The following is a 21,156-nucleotide window of genomic DNA, read 5'->3' as shown; positions in this document are numbered from 1 at the left end:
GTGAAACAGAAATAGGCCTATGTGTTAACCAGGGAAGCTAAGAATGTCCATGTAAAATGTCAGTTACAATCGGTTCAGTAGTGTTTACGTGAGTAGTACACTAACACACAGACATATAGTTCTACCATTAGATTGTTATATAATAGTATAGATACATTTCACATCGAGAGGGATATTCGTTTCAAAACCAACGTTCTTCTTCTTCTTCTTTTTCTATGGGGCGGCCTACTGCCATGCACATAACTATTCTCTGTTCGGAGAACCGTGGCCTCCGAAAGATATTTAGTCTTTACCGCCATAAAAATTAAAAGTTAACATTACTATTTCTTAAGTAGCCTATATAATGAAGATAAGATGATTTGTAATTATATCAAATAAATTTAATTAACTCACCGAGGTGAATTGGGACTTGGGAGCACAGTCGATGATGATTGACAAGTCAGCCAGACCATTAGGACTGTGGGTGTGCGTGTGAGAGCGCCTGTGTCGCCGAGGGTCCAGGGCCACAGTTGTCCGGGCACGGCGGGCAGAGTATCTGTGTACAGTAGGCTATAATGCACTGCTAAGTTAGAAGCTCACTTCTGCGCCGATATACTGTGCACAGGAAGTGCTCCAGCAGACTTGCCGAGGGCGAGGCGGTCGTCGATGGATTTCGGCAATTGGTCGCAGCCAGTCGCACTATCCTGGGATCCTAAAACGGATGAACATCATCCTGTCCGACTTCGTTCAACAACTTGTGATCCTTATGAAGCTTGAAATAGTAAAGCGGGTGAGGCTAAGCTAGCTTGAATCATGTTCAGAAGTTTTTAATCTGCGACGGATCCACCACACTGACACACAGAAAGATAAACTTCTAAATCTAAATTGTACCATAATATTATCACTTTTCTGCTACTACATTTGCCTTTCTACTACTGTAAGCTAGAACGAAAAGTTCATAAACCGAGGTCAATATTACAAGTGTTGGAACTCCATTAATGAGGTTGATTTTTTGAGGTTTTTGGTGAACCGTATCGTCTGGTGATATGGTTACGTTAGATCCGAAATGATTCAAAATTGTAAATTATCCGAACCTGGTTTCAAGTATACAGAACAGGATATTAGTCTCTGGTATTTGTGACAGTGAAAAACTATGCACATCAGAGGTTATTCAGTTCATTTCGTATCTAATTTTTTACAAGCTTCTTTGAAGTCGAAACAGCTGTTTTAGATTACTAGAGAGCTCAGTCACTAAAATAGAACAGGTAGCTTTATAAGTAGAAAGTGATTAAATGTGTCTATGATGATATGCAACGTTAATTTTGGCATGGTTTGTTATTAGAAGGGGCTCATTACGTAAATACGAGATGACCGTAAATTTCCTCATTTTTCCTTTAAATAAACACGAGATGGAAATAAAACGAAAATTCTGTGTTCAAACTATCTAGAAAGTCACATACAGGACATTAACATCAGATTTTCACAGTTCGTCACTTTCTTACTCTTGGCTTTATATTTTTACCGTGTCGAACGTTACAGTCCAATTTTTAAATAGACAATTGTATTACTTTGGAAGTGTAGACTAGTGTCATTTATTCATAGCTCAACTCTTATTGGTAACTAATAGAGTTATTATGTGGAGTTCAATCAACCCAGATTTTTATGTTGATTACATTGATTGGTAGATCTTTAATATGAAACTTTATATCAATGCCAATTTTAATCCTTCGCCGCTCCTTAGGTAACCTTCAGTTGAAGATGAGGATATTGACCTGATAACTTTTAGTATTATATCACAGAAATATTTCTTTTTAGAGAGGCGGTGCCAATACGGTATACCGTATACCGACACTATAGCATCGCACTTTGGCGTGCATTAACATGGAGAACAATTGAATCTTGCCTTAATCTGACAGTATTTCCATACTATCCATTCATTACAGAATTTAGATGTATAATATTCTTGCGTACTCACTTTCATGGTAATACCACCAAAAGAAAGACAGAACGATTAAGTACTCAGTAACACTGCTTCACTGTGTAGAAGAAAGACCAATAAGGTTCTTGCAATTCTTTAAATTTGTGTATCCGAGAATCTTTACTATAATAAATTATTCGAAACAATAATAGACGTTGTTCCACAGTGATCTATACTTGGCTCTCAAATGTTTCTCCTTTGTCAGCGATAAGGGCGACATCGGATTGATGAGGTGTGGTCGATTCCCATCCACGTAGAGGAGGTGTCGATGAACGATAAATATTGTGACCGGTAGCAGCAGCCAGCAGGCCGTAGCGCAGACCGTGTTCTAGGAACCGAGCCGACAATGGCTGTAGTAGAGGCGAGAGCACAGCGAGCTGGCGTACCGGTCGTGCCGGCTGTACCGTGGCCAGGCAACCTGTTTTTGTGGCGGCGACTTCAAGCGCGGCCCGGGAAATGGGAAATTAGCGGCCGGCCGACAGCTGCAGTCCTGACTGTCCTGAGTTATGTGCCACATACACTGCACGCCGAGACCGGTAGGCCGCTGACTGTTCGTGTCTCCGGACCTAGATATGAAATAGATGTCAAATGTTCATGCTTCGGTTTCAGTGCAGAGTACAGTGAACATACGTAGTCCTGAGTTACGTGCCACATACACTGCACGCCGGGCCGAGACCGGTAGGCCGCTGACTGTTCGTGTCTCCGGACCTAGATATGAAATAGATGTCAAATGTTCATGCTTCGGTTTCAGTGCAGAGTACAGTGAACATACGTAGTCCTGAGTTACGTGCCACATACACTGCACGCCGGGCCGAGACCGGTAGGCCGCTGACTGTTCGTGTCTCCGGACCTAGATATGAAATAGATGTCAAATGTTCATGCTTCGGTTTCAGTGCAGAGTACAGTGAACATACGTAGTCCTGAGTTACGTGGCACATACACTGCACGCCGGGCCGAGACCGGTAGGCAGCTGACTGTTCGTGTCTCCGGACCTAGATATGAAATAGATGTCAAATGTTCATGCTTCGGTTTCAGTGCAGAGTACAGTGAACATACGTAGTCCTGAGTTACGTGCCACATACACTGCACGCCGAGACCGGTAGGCCACTGACTGTTCGTGTCTCCGGACCTAGATATGAAATAGATGTCAAATGTTCATGCTTCGGTTTCAGTGCAGAGTACAGTGAACATACGTAGTCCTGAGTTACGTGCCACATACACTGCACGCCGGGCCGAGACCGGTAGGCCGCTGACTGTTCGTGTCTCCGGACCTAGATATGAAATAGATGTCAAATGTTCATGCTTCGGTTTCAGTGCAGAGTACAGTGAACATACGTAGTCCTGAGTTACGTGCCACATACACTGCACGCCGGGCCGAGACCGGTAGGCCGCTGACTGTTCGTGTCTCCGGACCTAGATATGAAATAGATGTCAAATGTTCATGCTTCGGTTTCAGTGCAGAGTACAGTGAACATACGTAGTCCTGAGTTACGTGCCACATACACTGCACGCCGGGCCGAGACCGGTAGGCAGCTGACTGTTCGTGTCTCCGGACCTAGATATGAAATAGATGTCAAATGTTCATGCTTCGGTTTCAGTGCAGAGTACAGTGAACATACGTAGTCCTGAGTTACGTGCCACATACACTGCACGCCGAGACCGGTAGGCCACTGACTGTTCGTGTCTCCGGATCTAGATATGAAATAGATGTCAAATGTTCATGCTTCGGTTTCAGTGCAGAGTACAGTGAACATACGTAGTCCTGAGTTACGTGCCACATACACTGCACGCCGGGCCGAGACCGGTAGGCAGCTGACGACTACTCGTGTCTCCGGACCTACTTATGAAGTAGATGTCAAATGTTCATTCTTCGGTTCTAGTGAAGAAGATAGTGCCTTCAGGTTCATTGTGTTGATCTGGTGACTGGAATTGATGAGAATTTTACTTATCATCCCCTAATAAATGTTAAATGTTGTCTATTATTGAATAATTTGGTGAACACGTAGTGGGAATAATAATTCATCCGCGTTTTATTGTCAAAATCATTATGATCTAAGTTCGCATGTAGAAGACATTTTCTTGCCTCTCCTTCTGACTATGTTAGGTCGGTTCGTCCAATTGTATGAACAGAACATATTTAGCCTATCAGTTCAATGTTTTGACGCGATGTAAATTGAAAAAAAACTGAGATGATAGTGTACATTATGGATTACATACATTAAATAATTTTGTTTAAAGTAGTTTTTGCAGAACTTTTTATGGTATTAGGAGGCTAACTCACCAATTGATTGGTAGTCAAGACAGAGATGAAGTGCCCCGCGTCGTCCTCTGAGTTGTGTGACGTGACTATTATGAATCAGTCTCATAGTCAGAACATGTAGTAGCGGCACCAGCCTGTCCCTCACCTCACCACGTACCCTAAGCACACGCTGATTCCAATTCTAGTTCTGATCCCGGAAATCGACACAAGACATGATTATTCGGTTTAATGGTGGCGGTTGTAAATAACTGTCCGTTGATGATCAGACAGAAAATTCCCCATTTATAATATTTTGATTATGAATTCCTTCTGGAACGATTCTCTAATATGTTGGGAAAGGGTTAGTGATGGGGATATTACTAACGGACTCTTTTACTTCATTTCATACTGAATAAACTATATTCCTGTATTAACAAAAATAAAGAATGCGGCCTCTCCAGTTATTACATTAAAATCTTTAATGTGTATCTGTCGTATTGTAATTATATACCTCTATTATAAGTAACGAAAAAAATAAAAAGCTTAGTATGTTTTGCAGAAAATTTACCTCTTTCCCAAAAAATTGGCATACAGTATTTAACTTTGAATTTTGCTATGAACGTAAATTAAAACCATAACTGACGAGTTGTTAAATAGTAATTATTGAATATCATACACCTATAAATTATATATATAATTTATAGGTGTATGATATTCAATAATTACTATTTAACAACTCGTATATAATCTATATCTATACGATTTCCGATGACACCGCTGGCGAAGTGTACAATTTCATTTGTAATAAACTTGTTTATAAAATGAATGTGTAGGTATGCAATTAACATAGAAGGTTTATAAATCTAATTGTCCCACCCTTATGCAAACATTGAAATATAAGACTACTATTATAGAACATTACTATATAAAGTTTGTTTATATTTAATAAAAATTATAATAAAACTTAAAACTGATGAAGACAAATTTAAAACACGTTAAATGTATTTATTATATTGCCTCCCTCTAAAACCTTTATGCATTCTCATATTGCTCAGTAACATAAAACGTGATCTGTTGTGTTATTCCCTTGCAACAACACTTCCACGTAACCTACATAAGAACCTGTTATGGTTATCAGCGTGTAGTAATCCAAGGTAATGAGTAATCCAATCCAGTTATTCAGTGCTTCTTTATTGCATTAGTTTTTCATCTATTAATTATTATTTTTACCGTTTTAAGCCCGGCTTATTGAAATTTTAATTATTCAGCCTTTTAATTATTTATGTAAATACAGATATAAAAACATAAATGTTATTTTAAGACTGAATAATAAATTACAAGTACAGACATTCGCACGTAAACTGGCAACAACAGTTTCTGCAGTGTAGTTAGTTCTCAATCGAATTTTTCAGGTGGTGCAATAGATTTTTAGTTAGAAAATACTTTTCTTTATGTTAAAGTTTTGGCCCATTGAAAAACTTTCCCTGGAGTCACTAAAAGTTGGTAATATTTTTTTATCTTTTATATATGTATGTGGTCCATATAAAAACGTCTAAAGATATAAGTAACTTTGATATAATTTATAAGATATAAGTAGTTACTTTGTTCATTGTGAACTTTAGGGAGTGATTTTTTAATTTATTTTTGGCATATATATAAACCATATTTGTTAAAGAAATATTCATTTACATTTCATGTACCTACATACTGAAAAATTAATATTCTTATTTTCAGCAGTTTTGGTTATTATTATGATTCTGTTTCAGATGTCTCCATCAAATACAAAAACCGATTTTATCCATTCCTCGAGTTATCAGAAATGGTATCTAGTAGGAATAAGCCCAAATTTTAATTTAAACGTTAATTATTAAACGTATTAAGTATTTAAACGTTAAAATTTTACTCTGCAAGAAGTTTCATCTAACAAAATGATCTTGAGATGTCTATTAACTGAAAAATTTGTACTGACGCGCACCAATTATTGTTTTTTTTCCAAAATGATCTAAAATTAGTTCTTTTTTATTAATAAAACGATAATTTTCGATTGATAACGATTCGATAATTTTTGATCGCAGCTTTGAACAAAAACAAATGTCCAAAGAATAGACAGATCTAAAACATAAACAATTTATTCTGATATTATTAAATTAGTAGGGACTTGCGTTAACGTTAACACTTTTTCTTTGTGTATCAGAATTTAATGTTCTATGGGTCATTTTATTATCTTACTAAGGAAGTAGGCTATCACGCAACCATTGATATTTTACATTGAAATTTTAAAATATTCTTTTGTAATTCAAGGATTAATAGTAAAAAGTAAAATCCAGTGTAATCCCTCAAAACTCTCGCTATTTCAACATTGCATAATTAATTATTTTGTAAGAATTCTCTGTGACTTTCAGACAGCTAGTTAATTTAAGCTCGATAGAATAATTTAAAACGTCAATATTTCCTACGAGTAATTTGTTAACACGTTTTAAATGTAAATTATATCCAAATACTCTTTCTTTGGTACGCTTAACGCTCTGACGCTCCTTGTGTGCGCTACGCTCTGTTTTGTACCGTTACAGCTACATGATTACAGTAATTCTTTTATTTACTCATGAATTAATAAATATATTACAAGTTTAATTGTATATCGTCACTAATTTTCACAATTAGAAGGAAACCAATTATATTTATCATGCAACCGTTTTGGAGGAGTACTATATAAATACTAATTTTAAACTTACTAACTAATTTCAGCTTACTGTAGACTTACTCTATTAATCAGAAAAACTTTACTTCCTTCAATTTTACATATTTATAATCCTTTATTTACATATATTGATAATTATATTGTATTATTTAGATATAAATTAAGGAACTTGCGCTCAACATTTCAAAGTGTAGAAATTTTAATATTAATAAAAAATTATTGTCCACAAAATGACTACATGCAAATTTTCAGTTTCAAATATTAAATTAAAATATTTGAAGGTGAACTTGATGGCAAACAAAATCGTGTTAGAGACACCATTTTATAACTTTCCTCACGTGAATTCCATAGTAAACTGTGCTGTTCATCTAACTTAATTAAAATAAGGAATTTTTTACATAATCCCAAAACCGTACTTTACTCATGGCCACTTCTTCAGTACGGTGTTCAAACAAACAAAATGTCACTAGAAACACAAAATATCGGTATGAGATGGATTGCAATGGCTGCTACACAATGGGCTCCTTCACCGAAATAAACAAAGGCTCACTTATAGGGCGAACATTTTGGCCAAATAAAAACGGTGACGTATTACTGCCTCGCTCGCTTAAACAATGTCCTTCCAGCGTGAACGCAATAGCTACCTGAAACAGCCGTCTATCTCCAGCTGTGGGTTACTTACTTGTTGAAGGTCCGTTTGGGCGTAGTTTTACGCAAAACGTATAGATCTTAGGCTTACATAGTAAATGTCATGTTTATCTGTTACTGTTGACAGTCCACACCACGTCGAAATACTGCTAACACTGGCTAAGCTAGCTTAGCACGTTGTCGCACACCCAAGAAAAATGTGAATGGATAAAAGGTGCAGTTTGCATTGTGATTCTGATGCAAACTGCAAACACTAAACCTCCACAATTTCGCATTCAATATGACCATTTTTGAACACTACGTCGTTTTTATTATATACTGCAGCTTTTATGTAATCTAACGCTGCCTCTTTATTGAAGCTTTTTTATTTCTTGGTTATTTCTAAGAGTTTTTATTAAAATTTCTTGCATATTAATATAGAATCTTTGCAAGTCGTTTTGTCGAATTATATCGTATGTTAAGTTTACCAATTGTATTCTGCTATATTTGATTTGTTTTACCTTTATGTTTTATATCCTTATTTATAGACACCAATGTCAAAAACTTCTTCAATTTGTTATCCGCTTTGAACACTGTATCATATCTTTTAAGTGTTCTGTGTACTTTATCAGTTGTTACTTAGCTGCAACAAATATAGGTTATTTTTGGCCATTCTGAATTTTAATTTGCGTCAAACATTAAAGGACCTTTATTTGACGCTGTCCTCAAGAATAATATAAACAATAAAAAATATGAATTGTTGGCCTCGTTTCATTTTAGCAAATATTTGTTATTAATTAGTAAAAAGTTACTTTGTGTATTATTCCAGGAGCCGAGACAATTTGCATTGTACTCGTATAAACACAAAGCTTAGATTTTCTTGAAAGCAACGGAGGAATTTCCTCAAAACAAGAAATTGACCATCAGCCGCGCTACTTTAACGGCGGTCATTCAGGTTAATATGGAGAAACGATAATTGTTTTCTCAAACAAAGTTTTCTAGTTTGATCAAAATAAACAAAATTGTAGGTAAATAATCGAAATCTCTGTGTATACCTTGAACTAAAATTTTGTTGTTTATTTATATTATCTCTTTTACACTCCGTCTAAACGATCCTTATTCTTTAATCAAACATCGGTTTCCAAGATCACTTTGTACCAATCACATCAGTTTCATTAGTTTTATTTGATAAATAACTCATTCAAAAAGAGATTAGAGGCAGAGAAACCTTTTTGTCTTGCCTTCGCCTCTTTAATAGACATTTTTATTCCAAAGAAAAGGATTAAAATTATTAGGCTTACTTACCTCAGTTATAGCGCAGGGAAGCTGATTTAAATACACTATATAGCCTCAAAGGACCTTAATCGAGTACAATCCTGTATGAAGCATTACATGCTTGGCAAGTGTTGTTAATGTACAAAAATAGCGTGCCTAATATGGGATTCGAACCCGGTTCTCTGAGGTGAAATGTTGTACGCTAACCACTCAGCTACAAGAGATTGCAATATTACAAGTTTATCGACCATGCACATTTACGATTACATGTTTTCTTTGCTTGTGCGGTTTTTACTTTCATTGCGGGTCGGAAGCTTTCTTCCACCAAGGACAATTTCACACTGATTACAATATACGGTTCTTCAGAGACAGTAAAGGAATCACCGCTAGTGATCTTCACGCAAGGTCACTGTTCCAACGGAGACCGATATTTAAGTTTTTTATAAAACATTCATGAGACTAAAGCTTATACATTTCCCGATGGAAGATTCAGGAGCTCCTTTTTTGGAGGGTATTTTGTATCTCATAACCGACCAGTGTCTCAGCCCCTCCGAAATAACTTTCTATATACTGTACGTTACTGGTTTCACCTGTTCATAAAGTTTAAACCAAATATTTACTGATTATTTATTAGTTTTAATTTAATTAATTATTATAATTAGACTATAAATAATGCAAAATCAGTGTTATAAGCGTGTTTCCCTCCAAAACACATTAGGAGCCAGCGTGTGCAGACAGACATCATGTACTAGTATTTTCTGGAACACATCTTAAAAACATGAAACGAAATGTACATACGTTATACATTTGTATTTAAAATATGTTATATAGAACAAAACTCGCTTTAAGAACCAAGAGAATAATAGGCTATTTAAATATTTCGTAACGTTTATCTGAAAACTAAAACCATAGTTAAATGTATTTTTTTAATTCTTTGGTTTAATTTTGATATTTTGTGTTATGTACAGGACACACTATAACATAATTTATTTCGTTTGTTATGCATTAAATGATAGGGTCTTACAAGGGCTTTCACCTCAATGTTTCATAAAATGAGCTGCAGCTGGTCTATCTTAAGCGGTTGAGCGGGGAGGGGTGAGTAAATATGAGGAAGAAGCAACTTGTCAAACATTGCTTTCTATTTAAACACACTCAAAAAAGCAATTTTCCAGTAAATGTTATAGTTTTATATAGGCTATATTTAATAAAAGAAACATATACAAAATCACTTTATACAATTTTCTTAGTGTTTAACTATTTTTTATTACAATAATTAATTTTAATAAAATTAGAACAAAAGCTGTATTGCATGATAGTTCAATTTTTATTAGTAATTTAATATTTAAAAATCTTTGTATTGAAGATATTCTGTACGATACCTATACTCTAGTCTTCTTTTTCGTGGAGGCTCCCCTCGCCCAACTACGGCGCGCACGAAACGTCGAGAGTCCAGGAGTCGAGAGCCAATTAGCATTGTGTACTACATGTGTTTTTTTTTTACTTTAATCGATAGAGGAAGGTTCTATAATGAAGAAATTGATCGTCAGTCACGTTAGTTTTGGTGGAGGTCGAAATGGAAAAGTATCAAAAGGGCTAAAAAATGTCTAACTATACATTTTCCCAGATTTTTAGCTTGACAAATTACCAACCGTCAGACAATTAAATAGCAGGCAGTTACATCAATGTAAGTCAAACAGATAAATAGATTAGAAACCGCTACGTTCACGGTCTGTAACTTATATGTTTAACTGACGCTCATTTAACATGTATTTACATGTCTGGAAATCGGTTTTAAATGTGTCAAGATAAGAAAAACATGATGCGAGAAGTCGTTTGGTATTTGTAACCACTTCGATACTCTTCCCATTTTGACATCGACTGAAACTAGCGTGACTGAAGGACGATTGTATGGGAAATTCCTTTAATGATTTCACGAAAACACTAGGTTATGTGAAATTCATACAATACACATTGGCTTTCGGATACTGGACTGTAAGGACTAGTTGCCCAAGTAGGATAAGTGTCCACACTAAGCGCCCTAATCGTAAGTGACGAAAACATTTCCCCTCATTTCCGCTGTGCCGGACTACTCACTTTTTGACCAATAGGCTGTAAAAGTATGCAATATTTCCACCATATTGTCGACGAGACTTGATCAGCCTTGCCGAATGATAATGAACTGTAGGTAATAAATTAATAGAGACATACATTAGGTATGAATGAGTATACATGCGTTTTGAATTATAACCCAATAAGTAACTTGTTTGTAAAAAAAATTCATATTCAATTTATATTTAGTATTTTTGTCGGACATATCGATTTATAAGAAAAGATTTCGTAGCTGATGAATTTCGATTCGATTTTAATCAAGAAACAAAGAAATTTATTTCTTAAAGAAAGTAATATACATCTTTTTTTCTATATAGGCTATAACATACACATACATACATGCTCTCAGACAATATGCATACATACATCTGCATTTTTATACCTAAGGGCACTGTACGTCTCCAGGATAAAAAAGGAATATTAATACATGCATAAATCATAAAAAAAACATTTTAAATCAAATAACATAATTTAAGATCATAAAAATGAAGTAAGGAAGTATGCAAAAAAATATAACAAAATAGTTTATGTAATAGTTACAAGTAAGTTTCAATATTATCTAAACTAAAAAGCCATACTCAATTTAAACTCAATTCAATAACTATGACTATGTATAATTTATGCGAAATATAACCTATATTTAGCCCTCGTTATTGTGAATGAGCCGGCAGTAGTAAACGACCTTGACCTTGACCTGGGAGAACAATGCCAAACTTCAAACATTTAATGAAGAACGTTCTTAAAATCTATTTTACCGGCGCTATTACATGTCAAATTACAATATAACCTGTACTGTACGTAATCCCGTGTAGTCTAAGAGCCCGCGACGCCCCGGCATTCGTTATTTCATAAAAGCTGACAACTTGTCAGTATACGAGTACTATACAGGTATAAACGTACCTTGAGTGTGGAGCCTGGGTCGTGGTAGCTTCGGCAGGTAACAGGTAGTAAAGGTGAGTGAAATCACAGTTTAAATTTGTAATAGTGTAAAGCTGAAATAACGAATGCCTGGGCGTCGCGGGCTCTTGCTCTAGTGAGTTTTCATTGTATTTGTGTTTCTAATAACCTTTACTGAACAATAGTTTGTATTGTTTACATCTGCTGTTCTCAGTGAAACGTTGGCTACCGCTCAGATACATACATGCACATTTAACTGTTTATAGTCTTTTTTGTGCTTTTTTCATTTCGTGTTTAGTTAGTTAGTAATTAGCATTACAATTGTTAGAAACGAGTGATACAGGATCAAGAATATGACATGCTTCTCGATTCATTATAATATGTGAGAGACACAATTTTGCTGGATGGAATTCTACGGATACGTATACATTAAAATTATGTCTAGCGCCGGTAAAAAACACAGCACTTGGTCACAGTGAGATGCGATGCGACATTGACGCCAGCCTTTTGGTACAACAAGTAAGGCCACGCAAATTATTGGCTCCCAACACCCCCTCCCCCCCCCCCCCCCGGAAAGGGCTGTGCTGCGGCCTACTGCGATAACTGTACTGACACGGATTGTTGGGGTTGCCCCCAGGGATCCCTCCTCCACCCCTGACTATGGGCATCTGTGTCTTCCTTAGTCAGTTCCTGGAGCCGACATTGTCTTCATCTTGTCCTTTCTATATTGCGTACAGGTTCTTCTCCTCCGGCCTTATTGCCACCTACCGCAGTACGACGCCCCCATTTAAATGGAAGGGCGTATGGGCTTCCCTGATCCTCAAGGTGCCCCTCTCCCGACAGTACTCTCTGTACTGTGGATCATCAGGCCATTTTGAACCAAAATGTTTCGCCTATTACCTCATACCCGGGATAACCAGTCTCGTGTTTTGCACCCGAAGGTACAGGGGACGGAAGCTAAAGCCCCCCCCCCCCAATCTGTGATCTCTTACCTTCGCATCCGTTACCCAGACCCCTGGCGGACCTGGGATAGGGTACCTCCAGCCAGTTTTCACAGGCATACCCCCAGATGTATAGGATACACTAATGCATGTGGCCAAATTAAAATTTTCTTTATTGCAGTAAACAAATTTTTTAAATTGTATTACATGCGTCGGTAATATACCTTATTCTAATAAAAGTTGAAGTTTAAAACATCAATTTTGACCAATGTCACATTAAAACTTTTTTACAATCGTCAATACCAAAATTTCATTCATTTCGACAAAGAGTTAACAAAATATTTTTATTGTTCCCAAAGATTTGTCATGAAATCATCAAGGGAATAAAACGCATTCGACACTAAAAGATGTCTTAATCGAGCTTTGAAACGTTTCTTTGTTGCCAATTCTTTGATGCACTCCAGGAGTCTGTTGATCACTTTAACACCCACCTTAGATGGAAGTTGTTCATACGCCATCGTTCTGTGAGACTGAATCCTCAGGTTGTCCCCCTCGTATTATATCCGTGGACGTTACTACTCTGTGTAAAATCGTATTTGTATCTACAATACAGGGCCACCTCCAGGAAATAGAGGCAGGGCAAAGTCAGGAATCCCAAACTCCTGAAGGTATCACTAAACGACTCTATAAATGTTAAGTTTGCAATGATTCTGACTGCCTTAATTTGTAGTCGAAAGGCTCTTTCAAATTTGTATTTTGCGCAGCCACCCCACTATTCTATTGCATAAGAAAAGTGTAGGTATACAAGCCAATAATAGGCCATATTTTCAGTACAATATTTTACTAGGTTCCGCAGAGCAAAGATACCATTGACAACTCTGGAACATAGCACGTCGATGTGACCACTCCAAGTAGGCTCTTTATCGAGGTGCATTCCTTTGAATGTAGTAGAATTGACTCCCTCTATAAGAGAATCGTTCACTATGAACACTGGTGAATTTTCATTTTCTAACTGTCGCAAGTTGAAATTAATAAAGTTTGTGTTTTTATTGTTTATTGTTACACACTTAGCCAAGGTGTTACTGAACCGGGTACTAGCAACAGCCCTGAACCTCACACTCGTCGGGAAACCCACCCCACCGAGAACCGTGATCACTCTGTGCTCTGTGCAGAAGAGATGCAGCTGCCAGCACTACGTGTGTCTGACTGTACTGTACTGACAGAACTTGGACACAGCGAGAAACAGTGATGAGAGATTGACGTTAGCCTTTGGTACAAGTGAGACCACGCAGATATTGTCGCGCCCGCCTGGCTGTCCTGCGGCCTACTGCGATGTCTGTACTGTCGGCCTCTTTGATCTCAACGTTCACATGCACACGCGCGTGCGCGCACACACGAGCACAACACATCTGGTAATGTCGCTGTCTGATCCGGTACACTGGTGAAACTAAGCTTATGTAATATGTGTACTCGATGTTACGAATCCACTTTATAGATGCTCAAAATTATAAGAAGAACTTAATAAAAATAATAATATTTCTAATAACTAATTATATAGGCATGTAATTAAGTATCTTTTTTGAATCGCTACCAAAATCGATCCTGTAAGTCCCATGTTTATATCAAATAATTTCAAAAGTGAATATCTAACAAGCTATTTTTTTATTTTAAATAATAAATTTAATAATAAACCATTTTTACTTTGAATGGATAAAATATTTTACCTAATACGAATCCTGTCCGACCCAATGAAAGGGGGAGAGAAATATTACGAAGGTGTTACGATTTGGACCCTAAGGTCCGGATACTCACATTTCCTTGATCTACTCTCTCCTCCTAATAAACTCCTAGATCCAGCCCTGACAAATTCTGCTATCTCTTATATTAACATTACAGTTCTTGTTTAACAACTTTGAAACCCTGTCTATCAGTTTTGTTTTAAGAACGAGATGCTGCTGATTGTTTTAGGATATTAGACATATTAGGTGTTTATATTAAGCGTTGCAGTGAATTGAGTATTATGATTAAAATATTACGCACATTCATATGGCATTGCTTTTGTTTACATATTAAATCTTTGATACTGTAAACTCAAATTATATTGTTAAATCTTCCTACAACATTTAAAGTTACCAAGGAATTACATTGAAATTTCTCTATATCTTGTATTTGATTTTCTCCTTTCGGTGAGAAAAGAAAACTCTGAAAGGGCCATTTCATTTTTTTCGTGTACATTTACATTCTTGTACTAATTGTCTTTCAATTATAATTTAAAAATCAATTAATATTAAAATAGTAATTTAAAAATTGTTATCTTTTGTAACCAAATTGACACCTCTTGCAGTTTAGATAATATTTTAAATCTAAGTTTGAGATTAGGTTGTGTGAGGATAAAGTTAGAGAATGACAAATTCTTATCGTGTGTTAAATTGAAGATACAAATCAAATGTATCTTAACTGAGGATGACACAGGCTAAACGGCACACGAGCACTAACATAGGGATCAGTAGGTCGCCTGGCGGCGAACTTCAACCGAAAAACTGTGTATAATGATACATACGACTATATACGGAATGTACATAAAGACAAACAATGATTATCCATACTCTCGATTGAACGCCAGATAGTAGATAGAGTCTACATATTGAGTGATTTCTATTGTTTATCGGAAAATAAGGTTGAAATTTATTGCCTAACCCTGTTATCAGATATACACCATAATATCTTATGCTATATCACACCCAGGCGAGAACCGCTACTGCAGACCTAGAGTTCTCTGTACGTGTATGGCTCTTAATTATGTGTTTTAGCAATTAATTAAAATTTTAAATCGTCGAGTTTTGTTTTTGGCTCCAGTTTCCGTATTCGAGTATTAGCGAGCTGGCCGGTCGCCAGCGGGCAGTCCGACCTGTCCGAGCATCCAGAAGAGAATAATTAATCATAATTGTCGATAAGAGCAAGGAGCCAGGTGGGCAGATGGGATGTGACAAATAGACCTGAGGCCGGGGGCCTTAGCCGGGGGGGAGGGGGGTGACAAGGGCACCAGGCAAGCCAGCGGACGCCGCCAAAGGAAAGATTGAGCATAATAAAAGAAAAGATAAAACAGGATTTTTTGTAGGTAGGGAGGGGGGTCTCTATAGTCGCCGCCGGAGATAATAGCAGAGTGCGAGTGAGAGAGAGTGCGAGTGACGAGGGGAGGGGAACTGTAGAGAGGCCAGTCGACTGTCGAGTTTCGAGCATGGAAGGACGGTAGTGAGCGTTATCGCGCGTGAGAGTGAGCACTGTGAAACCTATGTGTCGTGAACTACAAATGAACGAATACCACATGGCGACGCATCTTGTGCGCTGGTGGAAGACCAAAATATTAAGTGGATACAAACAATTTACTGGTATGTCAGATCTATTTTTTGTGGTCTTAGTGAAATTTTATTCGTTTTTGGAAAGGGGGTTGAGTTTATAACAAGGCTAAAAATTTAGGCAAAGTGAATAAAAAAGGAAGTAGATTTTTGATGGGGAAGTAAATTTGAGGCTTGAGATCAAAAATGTGGCATAGCAAAATAGGACGTTGGGATATATAGAAATAAATTACTGGATTAAATAAATTACTTTATGAAAAGTGTATGTGTCCATGTTGTTTAAACTCGATTCTAAATTATTTTAAACCCCGATAGAATTTTGTGTAGTTGCCATTCAGAACCAGGACCCTACCTTCGCTGCGCAAGTATAAAAAAATCGTCAAAAATTATTAATAATTTAGTTTTTTATAGTAAACAATTCATTATATAGTCTTAAAAGTTCATTAAAACAATTTTATATTCGAAATGGGTGCGTAACAATGTACATACTAGTTAGATTCTTATAATTGTATTTAAAGCGAATAGTAATCAACAAACGAATACAAATTTGGGTTTTACACGAATAAAAATAGTCGTTAGTGGTAGCAATGGCTAAGGAAACCCATATCATAGATTATATTGTATGTTACAGCAACATATAGCCATAACAAGTCGGTTATTGGTTTGCTTTGTTCATGTGTTACATATGTAAATATAACATAGCAATGCTAGTATTGAAACAATACTTACAGTTTGATTGGCGTAATAGGGATGTAGCGTATTAAAAATTCGACTTTGAGAAGTTGCAAATTTATGTACCTAAACTATGTATTTATGTATTTTGTACCTAAACTGCTGCTATTCAGTACTGGTATTTAAATTACTGTAGACATCCTTATTGAATTAATGGTCGAATCACAATTTTGAGCTTTAGAGATGTGATTTAAAGTTAGTCATGTGATACTATTTGTTATTCCGGAATCCCAGCAATGAAAGTAGTGTCGGTGGAGGAAGGCGCTGCCAGTTTATCACATGTGCCAGAACCGTAGCGGGGGATGTGATACTATATTCCGGAATCCCAGCATTGAAAGTAGTGTCGGTGGAGGAAGGCGCTGCTAGTTTTTCACATGTGCCATAACCGTAGCGGGGGAATCCCAGCATTGAAAGTAGTGTCGGTGGAGGAAGGCGCTGCCAGTTTATCACATGTGCCAGAACCGTAGCGGGGGATGTGATACTATATTCCGGAATCCCAGCAATGAAAGTAGTGTCGGTGGAGGAAGGCGCTGCCAGTTTATCACATGTGCCAGAACCGTAGCGGGGGATGTGATACTATATTCCGGAATCCCAGCAATGAAAGTAGTGTTGGTGGAGGAAGGCGCTGCCAGTTTATCACATGTGCCAGAACCGTAGCGGGGGATGTGATACTATATTCCGGAATCCCAGCATTGAAAGTAGTGTCGGTGGAGGAAGGCGCTGCCAGTTTATCACATGTGCCAGAACCGTAGCGGGGGATGGGGCTGTCGTGCCCTTACAGCCGTCACTTCCGAGAAATGCGTACTGTACAGCTCGCGTCACGATTACTGACCGTCCTGCAAACATCGGGCTTGCCTTGGCACCGTTCTTACTGTCGCCGCTCCGCTCCTTTCGTTTCATAATGATTGCGGCACGGCACGGACTCGTCGACAAGATGAGGCCCTCGCGCCAGATACTGTTGACAGTTCTCGCTGAAATCACAATGATATTCTAAATTGAACCAATCCGAGAGACCAGAGTCGCATCAGGCTAAAATTCAGACGAAAAAAGATGTAATTCATAGGCGTTAAATTAATCACGATAACCTCATCTTGTCCCTTGTCAATGTTTTTGTAAAGACTTATCACGAATAGATATGCATTAAGTGTTAAATTAATTATATGCCAACGGTGTTTCAACTGCTTTCTGGATCTCTTCCTTATTAGAAACAGTTCACTGATTAATAATAATTTTCTAAACAAACAGGCGAAACAATTAGTTGGTAAAGTACTGTAGAGACGTTAAGTTGGTAGGCCACTGAAAGAAAACTGGATTTTTCTCAAAGACTTGTTGACAGTTTAGTTTTTTGTATAAAGATTTTTCGCAAGAACATTAAGGTTAGTACATAATAATTTAAGTTGGCAGGTTTAAGATTCCTTTTTGTAGGTACATTTATTTTTAGGTGACAGTATTTAAAATGTCAGTAGCTGAAAATGAACTTACTATTGCAAGCAAATATGGTTTTCTTTGATAGCGACTATATTCTCTGTAAGAATACCACTTTGACAAAACATTTATACTGCTTGTTACAGTTTTTATTTTAGGTTACTGTATAAGTGAATAGCCAATCGAGTTTTGTATGGTCCCCATTTAAAACCATACCCCAAACGTTCCGCTGTCCGTTCCTTACCACCCACGGCGTTCCTGATGATAAATCGTATGCTTGTTCCGGGTTCGCGGAACGCAGCACGACACCACTGGGGGTGTGGGGGTGGTGTTCTGTCACAGAGGTTGGGAGGGGGCAAACAGATGCCGCCTTCTGAGTCTAACCATTGGTTTTTGATTTTGAGCTGTCACGTTGTCTATCTTGAAGATGCTCTTACCTTTAGTTGGGGTAAAATAATTTCTGAAGTAATATAAAGCCATTTAAGGTAGTATGGCCTTAGTATTTTTAGTAATTTTATTATTCTCTATCACAACTAATTATTGTAACATAGCTTAATCCGGTAAAAACGTGTTTGCATTTTATGCTTTTGAGATCTTAGAAGTAATGACGTGCGCGCCATTCTTAGTGGCCATTGTTAACTACTTTCTTCCGGAAACCTAAGAGCACTTTATCGCCAGGTTTTCAACGTATATTTTACATTGAGTGCTAACGTGTACATTGCGAATGTACCTGTCCATACATTTATGTTTAGGACTTGTAAATTACGCAGTAGTTTATCAAAATTACGTTGATTAAGTTTATGTTTAAATTGAGTAGGGGCGTAGTTATTTCATTTCAATAAATACGAGTATTTATGAAGTGTTGTCTCGACCTTTGCCTTTTATGTTGGTATTCGATGCACAGTATCGACCACCCAATGTTTTCCAACCTGTATCTCTCACGTCGTCTTCCTGAAATGCTCCCTGCCGAAGGGTTCAGTGACTATCCTAACCCCGCGACCCGGGGCGTCGATAGATTCAAGGAACGATCTTGTAGCAGCCAGCTGCCCCCGTTCCTTGAAGCGCTTTGTGGCCAAGGGCGAGATTGCGTTTTACCTGGAACCGATCTCGAAGGGTGCTTTTATTCTTCATCAGGCGTTTCTTACGCCCGCGACCCCCTTTGTGTACCCGACAGGTGTGCACGCTCTCTACAGGTTTCCTCGCATCGGGAAGGACGTCTCAGATCCGCCGCTAACTCTTCATACTAAACGTATCTTTAAAATTCAGAAACTCTAGTAAATATTCCTTTTTAGTTTCGACCGAATCGGTAATCCCACACCGTATAATAAAAATCTTGTTGACGATATGACTAAAACTAATGAACCATTGTATTGCTATAACTAAATTTACAATTAATTCACTAGTAATTAATACTGAGGTAATATTATCGTTGCCTCTAACCCAATACAGACAGTACCATTATTTGCTTTGACGAAATATAAAGGAAACTAACAGTAACAGTAAAGTTGTCAAGAGGACTACTATCGCGTACCGCGACTGTACCTGACAATAGGTCAGTACAGTCTGTCCCACCAATTGTGGCCCATCTCGTCGCGACCCATCATCTCCTCCCAGTTCCGCCGTTCCTGGTTCGGACCAGCGTAAATTACAGTGTTGTGCTTCAGACCCTGGATCGTACTTAATCCACCTCCTGCCCGACCCCGGAAATAACACAAGTTCCATATCCAATAACCCCGGGTGAATGGCATTCCAACCTTTATGCTGAATCTTCGGCCTCCGGAAAACGTGGAGGTAATTTTCAGTAAATTGGAGGATAAAGTGTATGTTTACCATCACGGGGTTTCAATATTCTCAGGAACGCCTCCAAATTATAGTTTGGCCCAAAAGGGCAAAGTTTGTTGTTTATAAAATTAGCCTAACTGTATCGAGTAAGTCAAAGGGTTTTAGGAAGACTGTGGGAATTGTGATTAAGTTTGACCCATTCATATTACTGAATTAGACCATCAAATCCTAGTGCACTCAATTCAAGCTCAAAGTATGGAAATTTGCTTGATGAATGAACTAATTACGCATGTTATGAACGTAAAATAAATCAACTTAGACTATTTGAGCAAACTGCTTGGGGACGTTTAAATTTCCTCACTATGATGATCACTTACTAAACACAAATGCATGGGTAGGAAAACAATATCGTAAGTACACGGTAAACGCACAAATACAGGACATCTAAGGGGCTTCGGCATGATGACTGAAGCCATAAAAGATCACTAAATGGTGTTCTAACTTTACCCTATTCAAAATATTACATAAGTAACAAGTGGATATCGCTTTTGAATTCGCGCCTGATATAGATTCCCGCTGATCCTCGTTGGAGCCACTGGTGACTCGGCCAAGATATAACTGCACGATATATACCTGTGCTCCCGAGATCTTAGCTGGCAAGATATGTGAGGTGCAAGTGATAGTGATGTCGGCAAACACCACAAGGCTGTTGATGTTTTCGTCCAGAAATACTCCCGCCACGGCACAGCCACTACAAGCACTGACTCAAGTGGAACATTCGCATTTTCTAAGCTCCTCTTATATATCGCTTCAGTTAATGTAAAATTTTAAGTTGCTCTCCATCTCTTTATCGTATATACTAGGGGCCAATTAATATAATCTGTGTGTAGTGTAGATTGAGTCAGGGTTTCAAGTGTAGTCTAATTTTCATTTCAGTTTAGTTCACTGATTCTAAAAAGTTATCGCTGATTTTAGCTTGGGTTCCATAGCAACATCATATTTAAATTGTGTGCAACAAACACGGACGTTAGTACTTCACATGTGTTGGGTGGTTAGCGCTGTAGCGCATTTAAAAAGTAACTGCGATCTATAAATGAGAGGGTTATTGATTCCTCATG

The 21,156-nt window shown here is 37.6% G+C and overlaps 1 protein-coding gene across 2 annotated transcripts in view; it reads left to right on the top strand.

Moving 5' to 3' along the window:
- Positions 1-21,156, top strand: part of LOC124354808 (protein naked cuticle homolog 1) — a 126,233-nt gene that overhangs the window by 75,473 nt on the left and 29,604 nt on the right. The window contains exon 1 of one of the 2 annotated variants that reach the window (XM_046805532.1): positions 15,923-16,132. The exons of the other annotated variant lie outside the window; for it this stretch is intronic. Coding sequence (XP_046661488.1) covers positions 16,036-16,132 — 97 coding nt within the window. The 5' untranslated portion in view covers positions 15,923-16,035. Of the gene's footprint in view, positions 1-15,922; positions 16,133-21,156 lie in introns of those variants that run through there. 2 annotated transcript variants of the gene reach the window in all.

This window comes from Homalodisca vitripennis, chromosome 2 (genome assembly GCF_021130785.1).
Source record: "Homalodisca vitripennis isolate AUS2020 chromosome 2, UT_GWSS_2.1, whole genome shotgun sequence".
NCBI lineage: Eukaryota > Metazoa > Arthropoda > Insecta > Hemiptera > Cicadellidae > Homalodisca > Homalodisca vitripennis.
This window is presented reverse-complemented; position numbering and strand designations above follow the sequence as displayed.